Source organism: Eschrichtius robustus, chromosome 1 (assembly GCF_028021215.1).
Source record: "Eschrichtius robustus isolate mEscRob2 chromosome 1, mEscRob2.pri, whole genome shotgun sequence".
NCBI classification, from domain to species: Eukaryota; Metazoa; Chordata; class Mammalia; order Artiodactyla; family Eschrichtiidae; genus Eschrichtius; species Eschrichtius robustus.
Genome location: NC_090824.1, coordinates 7,489,820 through 7,497,040, shown reverse-complemented (window position 1 = coordinate 7,497,040; position 7,221 = coordinate 7,489,820). Strand labels below are relative to the sequence as shown.

Below are 7,221 nucleotides of genomic sequence, written 5' to 3'. Positions count from 1 at the left end.
ATTGTTGCATCTTCTGTTCCCAGTTGCTTTTGGTTTGAGCCCCAAATGTGCTTTATTTAAGGCAAGTTCAAAGAAAGGTTCTCCACACTGTTAATTACTGGAGCATCAAACTAAAGAGAAGTTTGTATGTATGTATGTACTTGAGAGAAGAAGATGAAGTGCTAGTAGTGGCCAATCTTGGGCTACAGCCCATTGAATCTGAGCAGAAAATAAAAATGAAAATAAATCCACATCTAGTCACATATGGTGAAACTGGTAAAGGGCAAGGACAATTCCTAAAGCAACCAGCAAGAAAAGTCAGATTATCTGGAAAGGATGAACAATTAGGCTGGCAACAGACTTCTTGTCTCCAACACCAAAGGCCAGAAGACAGCAGAATAATATCCTCAAATCCCTGATGGAACATAGATCGCAACCTAGTTCTAGACATAGCTAAATGCTGATTCAAGAGTGAAGTAAGACATTTTAGGCAAACGATGTCCCTGGGAGGTATCACTCAGGGACTGCTGCTTAAAGAACTGTTGGAGGGTATACACACGGATGAAGGACACTGAAATTTAGGTTGGGGAGGGATGTGAAAAACAATGCTGGGAAAAAACAATGATTGATTTTGCATACAGATTTATAGCAAACTGAGTAATTATCATAGAGATGAATTTGAATAGGTTTAGAAATAAGAGAATGTTATACCACAATGTCATGAAAGATAGGAGAGGGAATTAGATGTTCTATAGTTCTTGTAATATTCAGAAGAATAATCATGTTGACTAGAGTTTGTTAAGTCAAATATGTATTTTAAAAGTGAAGGAAACCACCAAAGAAGGGATAATTTAAAGAAAAAAAAAACAAGAAAGAAAATCCAATGAATGCAATAGAAGGAAAAATAAAGGGGAAAACAAGAGTTAAAAAGCTGCATTAAATAAAAAATAAGATTGTTGGATTAACCTTAAATTTATCATTAGTCACAATAAATAAATGAAATTTGCTAGTTTTAAGAAAGATGTGTGTATTAGAGTAAAAACACTTTCCAGCTATATAATATTTTCAAGAGTTATAGATAAAAATGATAGCATGGAGATATTGAGAGTAAAAGAATTAGGAAAAAAGACAGTAAAAGTAAACAGTTTAAGTAGAAAACCTCAAGGAATCTACAAAATATTCCTAGAAATAGTGGGTTCAGCAAGGTCACAGGATATAAGACAGACAAAGGCAAATTAATACTATTTCTATATATTAGAAATGAATGTATGGACACCAAAATTAAAAATACAGTGCCATTTATAATCCCTCAGAAGAATGAAATACTTAGGTGTAATGAAAACACCTAATGAAACATGAACAGGACTTGGATGCTGAAAACTACATAACACTGATAAAAAAACAAAGGAAATTTAAATAAATGGAGAGATATACAGTGTTCATGGATTGGAAGACTCTGCATAGTAATGATGTCAGTTATCCACATATTGATACGTAAGTTTAATGTAATGCCTATCAAAATCCCAGCAAGATGTTTTGGGTAGATATAGACAAGATTATTCTAAAATGTATATGGAAAAGCGAAGAGACTAGAATAGCTAAAACAATGTTTTAAAAGAATAATCAACTGGGAGTAATCATTCTACCCAATTTCAGGACTTACTATATAGCTACAGTAATCAAGGCAGTGTAGTGTTGGCAGAGAAGCAGACACATAGATCAATGGAACAGAGTAGAGGATTCAGATACAGACCCACACAAATATGTCCAATGACTTTTGACAAAAGTGCAAAAGCAATTCAATGGAGGAAGAATAGCCTTTTCAACAAATGGTGCTGGAGCAGTTGGGCATCCAAAGGCAAAAACAAAAACAAAAACAAAAAAGAGCTCTTGACCTAAGTTTCATGCCTTATAAAAATTAAATTAAAGTGGATAAGGGATTTACATGTATAATCATAAAAGCTTTAGAAAAAAAAGAGAAAAAAAATCTGCAGATGTAGGGCCAGGCAAAGAGTTCATAGACTTAAGATCAAAAATGAAATTTGTAAAAGAAAAAATTGTTAAGTAGGACTTCATCAAAAAAAAAAAAACTTTTCTGCCTAAGACATTGCTAATTGAATGAAAAGACAGGTTACAGAGTGAGAGAAAATATTTGCAAATCTGATAAAGGACTATTGTCTGGAATATATAAAGAAGTCTCAAAACTCAACAATAAATAAACAATCCAATTAGACAACAGTCAAAGACATAAAGAACATTTCACCAAGGAAGATATACATACAACAAATAAGCACATCAAAAGATGTCAGCATCGTTAGCCACTAGGGAAATACAAATTAAAACCACAATGAAATATCACTACACAGTTATCAGAGTGGCTTAAACAAAAGATAGTGTGTATCTGTTAATCCCAAACTCCTAATTTACCACCCTCCCTTATAGATAACAACAAGGTCCTACTGTATAGCACAGGGAACTCTATTCAATATTTTTAATAACCTATAATTTAGAAGAATCTGAAAAAGAAAAAAAAAAATGAGTCACTTTGCTGTACACCTGAAACTAAAATAACATTGTAAATCAACAATACTTCAATAGAAAAATAAAAATAAAACAAAATAAAATGCAAAAATAAAAAAAAGATAGTGACAACACCAAATGGTGATGAGGAGGTAGAGAAACTGGATCACTCATATGTTGCTGATGTGAATGTAAAATGGTACAGCCACTCTGGAAAACTGTTTGGCAGTTTTCTTAAAAACGAAACATGCAACTACATGCAATTGCATGCCTGGGTAATTTATCCTAGAGAAAAGAAGACTTATGTTCACATCAAAATCTGTACACAAATGTCGATAGCAGTTTTATTCATAATATCTAAAAACTGGAAACTACCCAGATGTCCTGCAATGAGTGAAGGGTTAAACTGTAGTATGTAATACTACATAATACTACTCAGTGATAAAAAAAGAACTAACTTTTGAACACACAACAACCCGGATGCAACTCTAAAGAATTATGCTGAGTGAAAAAAGTGAATCCCAAAAGGTTAAGCACTATATGATCCTATTTATATAACATTCTTGAAATGAGAAAATTATAGAAAGGGAGAACAGATTAGTGGCTGCAAGGGGCTAAGGAGTGGTAAGGATAGGAAGGGGGTAGGTGTGGCTATAAAAGTTGAATGCGAGGAATCCTTGTGAATTTTCTGTACATTGACTGAACCAGTGTCAATATCTGGGTTGTGATATTGGACTATAGTTCTGCAAGATGTTAACATTGGGTGAAACTGGGTAAAGGGTACATGGGATCTATTTTAGTTGTCTCTTACTACTGTATGTAAACCTATAATTATCTTAAAATGAAAAGCTGTTTAAACAAAAAAGCAAACAACTTCCACCTATTTTCTATTTACAAGGGACATATTAATAAATAAAGATAATGATACAGAGATGTTGAGAGTAAAAAGGTTAAAAAAAAAAAAAAACAGTAAAAGCCCAATGCAAAGGAGAGATGGAACAGCAATATGAATAGCAGAAAAAATAGACTTAGAGACAAAAAAGTATTAGGGAAAATAATTTTGTTAGATAGTGTTTAAAACAACAACGATTCTCTAGGAACATAGAACAATCCTGAACCTGTATGTACCTAACAACATGTTTTCGAACTACATAAAGGAAAAATGGGCAGAACTATAATAATAATAGAAAATTTCAATTATAGTGGGAAATTTTAACATCTCTCAGAAACTGATAACTCAGGAAGACAAAAAGTTATTAAGGAAAATTCCAACAGTAAAAATAAGCTTGATCCAATGACTTATATGAAAAGGAAGAGTGAGAGTGACAGAAAATGTAGAAATATAAATAACCTTGTTAAGAGTATATATAGCACAGCATTTTTTAGGGGGGATCTGGGGATCTGATTGTTTCTCAAACTTTGCAATGATTTTTTTCCCCAGCTTCATTGAGATGTAATTGACTTAGAACATTATGAAAGTTTAAGGTATACAATGTGATGATTTGATACATGTGTATATTGCAAAATGTGTATCACAATAAGGTTAGTTAACACATCCTTGTTATGGTGAGAATTTTAAAGCTCTACTATCCTAGCAACTTTCAAGTGTACAATAGAGTATTGTTAACTATGGTTACCATGCTGTACTTTAGATCCCCAGAACTTACTCATCTTAACTGAAAGTTTGTACCCTTTGACCAATATATCCCCATTTACCTTAACCCTCAGCCACTGGCAACCACCATTCTTTCTGTTTCTATGAGTTTGATGTTTTCAGATTCCCATATAAGCGAGATCATGCAGTATTTGCCTTTCTCTATCTAATGTATGTATATACCACATTTTCTTTATCTACATTCATCAATCAATGGCTTAGCAATTGGGAATAACGCTGCAGTGAACATGAGAGTGCAGATATCTCTTTGAGATAAATAGTGATTTCATTTACTTTGAATACATACTTAGAAGTGGAATTGCTGGATCATATGGTGGTTCTATTTTTATTTTTTTGAGGAATCTCTATGCTGTTTTTCATAGTGGCTGCACAAATTTACATTCCCAGCAACAGTGCACAAGGGTTCCCTTTTCTCCACATTCTCACCAGCATTTATGTCTTGTCTTTCAATAATAGCCATTCTAGCAGCTGTCAGGTGGTATCTCGTGATTTTGGTTTGCATTCCCTTGATAACTGGTGATGTTGTGCACCTTCTCTTTTTTTTTTTTTTTTTCCATAGAACACAGCATTTATTACACAAGGGGGAGAGTGGTTCACTCGGTCCAGCGGTGGCCGCAGTGTGGGGCCGTGCACACGTAATACAAGCGCATGGCATCCTAGGCCCGGGCACTGTGTGACTGGAAGAACACCGCCTCCTTGTGGCCGCACTTTTGGCAAGGGTGGTCTTCGGTCCGCGGCAACGTGGGGTCCTGGGACACGTCAGCGATGATCTGGGTCAGTTCGTCCACTTCGTGCGTGATTTTGTTGACGTAGATGCAGCTGTTGTCGGCTTCCTGCTGGTAATCACAATTCCGGCACGCGTACAGCAGAATGCGGTTCTCCTTGTCCTCCTTGGGGTAAAGCATGTTGTTACTGTGGGGAGGGGGAGGTCAGAGGTCAGTACTGGGGCCACTACTTGCTCCCCTTCCACAGTGCTGGCCGGGTCTCACCATTCCTGACACAGTCGAATACCCACGAAGCCCGGCTCGTAGGTCCCATCGGGTTCCATGGCGACTCACTGCCCGCCTAGCCTTCAGCGCTTGCTCCGCCGCGCGACAGGTAGGTCATTTGTATATCTTCTTTGGAGAAGTGTCTGTTCAAGTCCTCTGCCCATTTTTTAATCAGATGACGATGGTGATGGTGACGGTGATGATGATGGTGATGATTTCTGCTGTTGAGTTGTATGAGTTCCTTAAATATTTTGGATATTAACCGCTTATCAGACATATGTTTTGTAAATATCTTCTTTCATTTGCAGGTTGCAGCACAATGTTTCGATCTGCAGATGAGAAAGTAAAAGTTCAACCGCACCTGCTTGCTTAATTGTTAATGTCTCTGTGAATTACTGAATCTATCCAAGGCACTGAGCTGCCACTGGTCTATTTCAGAGGCTCCTGAATGCTTACCTGTAGGTCAAAGATAGTTTGTGAGGTCACTTTCACCAGTCTGCAGCAAAATGAGAAAAATAAGAGAGAGATGAAGTATGATTTCATGGTGGGGACTTTCTTTGTTCATCACTGTGCCTTTAAAAATGTCCTTTCTCCTACAAAATGATGCTGTTGATGTTATTATGTTTATTGTTGTTGTTCTAATTTTCTTAATGGATAAAATTCAAAGTTTGAAATACCTAAAAATTGCAAATATATATATGTTCATCTTCAATTTTTTAAGTATTTCGAACTTTGAATTTTATCCATTAAGAAAATTAGAACAATAAACATAACATCAGCAGCATCATTTTGTAGGATAAAGGACATTTTTAAAGGTACAGTGATTAACAAATAACACAGTACCATGTGTAAAATAGATAGCTAGTGGGAACATGCTGTATAGCACAGGGAGCTCAGTTAGGTGCTCTGTGATGACCTAGATGGGTGGGATGGGTTAGGGAGTGGGAGGGAGGTCCAAGAGGGAGGGGATATATGTATATACAGATAGCTGATTCACTTTGTTGTACAACAGAAATGAACACAACATTGTAAAGCAACTATACTCCAATAAAAAATAAAAATTGCAAATGGATTATGACTCTCTTGTTCTTCCTGATTCTCCTCAGTACACAGGTCAGAGTCTGTGACATTGGGTGTCTTTTGTGTTATTTGCCATGGCAATTTGTTCCAAGCATTTTTACAAATGTGGCCTTCCTTCAAACGACCTTGAGGCTGATGGCACTACACCCATTTACCAGAAGAGTAAACTGAGTCTCAAAGATTTTGGGGAACTATGGCTGCCTTGGATTTTTCACATTCATCATTTGACTCCATGTTCATGTCACTTTTTCAAGCAAACTTACCCTCTCCTTCCATTCCCCAAGACATATTTGAGTTGGGTTTCTTTATGAATTGATGCTCTCCAAATCTTTGGGTTAGAGGTCTCACAAAGGCACACCTAGTGTAGAAATGGTAACTGACATGATTTATTTCAGGGGAGGGAGTTTCAAGCTCTCTGCATTAAGGTCCTGTCAATATGCCCTCTTAAATTATATGCTTAAGAGAAGAAGCTGCTTTAACAAAAATAGATCCTAAACGACATGTTATTCTTTATAATTGGACCAAAGATCACAAAGAGCATACACTTACAAGATAATCTGAAAATGAACGGCCAAATAATATAATAATCACCAAATCCTTATTGCTTGAAGCCTATACGTGCCAGGAGGCCCTTTCTCCTTTGATGATCAAGCCTGACCCCTATTAATTTTAATAGGAGTTAAGTAGTCACATCAAGGAAAGTATCAGTGAGTACTCTCTGCAAACCAACCCCGGAGATTAAGACCTCCACTTTCGGCTTTCTGCTGAAAATGTGACACATCGCCTGATGCTTATCTGCTTTTAATTGTGTGTTGTGTGTGTATGTTTTTCTCCCTTCTTTTTGCAGAGGAGGCAATTTGCAAATCGTTGCTATGTGCTTCCCTACAAGGAAGAGATAAATTATGTGAGAGGCTGTGGTGTTTGGCCTGTTTGATATCCTTTGCTGATAAATTGAAGTGTACCTTCATAATTAATACC

The 7,221-nt window shown here is 36.3% G+C and overlaps 1 protein-coding gene across 1 annotated transcript; it reads right to left on the bottom strand.

Annotated features, from left to right (window-relative positions):
- Positions 1-4,725: 4,725 nt before the first annotated feature.
- Positions 4,726-5,246, bottom strand: LOC137768827 (DNA-directed RNA polymerase II subunit RPB9-like). Its single transcript, XM_068550493.1, has 2 exons — positions 5,190-5,246; positions 4,726-5,086 (listed from the first exon to the last, which is right to left on the bottom strand). The coding sequence occupies exons 1-2, from the start codon at positions 5,210-5,212 to the stop codon at positions 4,831-4,833; spliced, it is 279 nt and encodes a 92-aa protein (XP_068406594.1). The 5' UTR covers positions 5,213-5,246; the 3' UTR covers positions 4,726-4,830.
- Positions 5,247-7,221: the final 1,975 nt, after the last annotated feature.

Coding starts and splice junctions, on each gene's coding strand:
- LOC137768827 (XM_068550493.1), bottom strand. CDS start 5,212: ATGGGACCTACGAGCCGGGCTTC. Junction 5,087..5,189: donor GGACCTACGAGCCGGGCTTC/GTGGGTATTCGA, acceptor CCCTCCCCACAG/TAACAACATGCTTTACCCCA.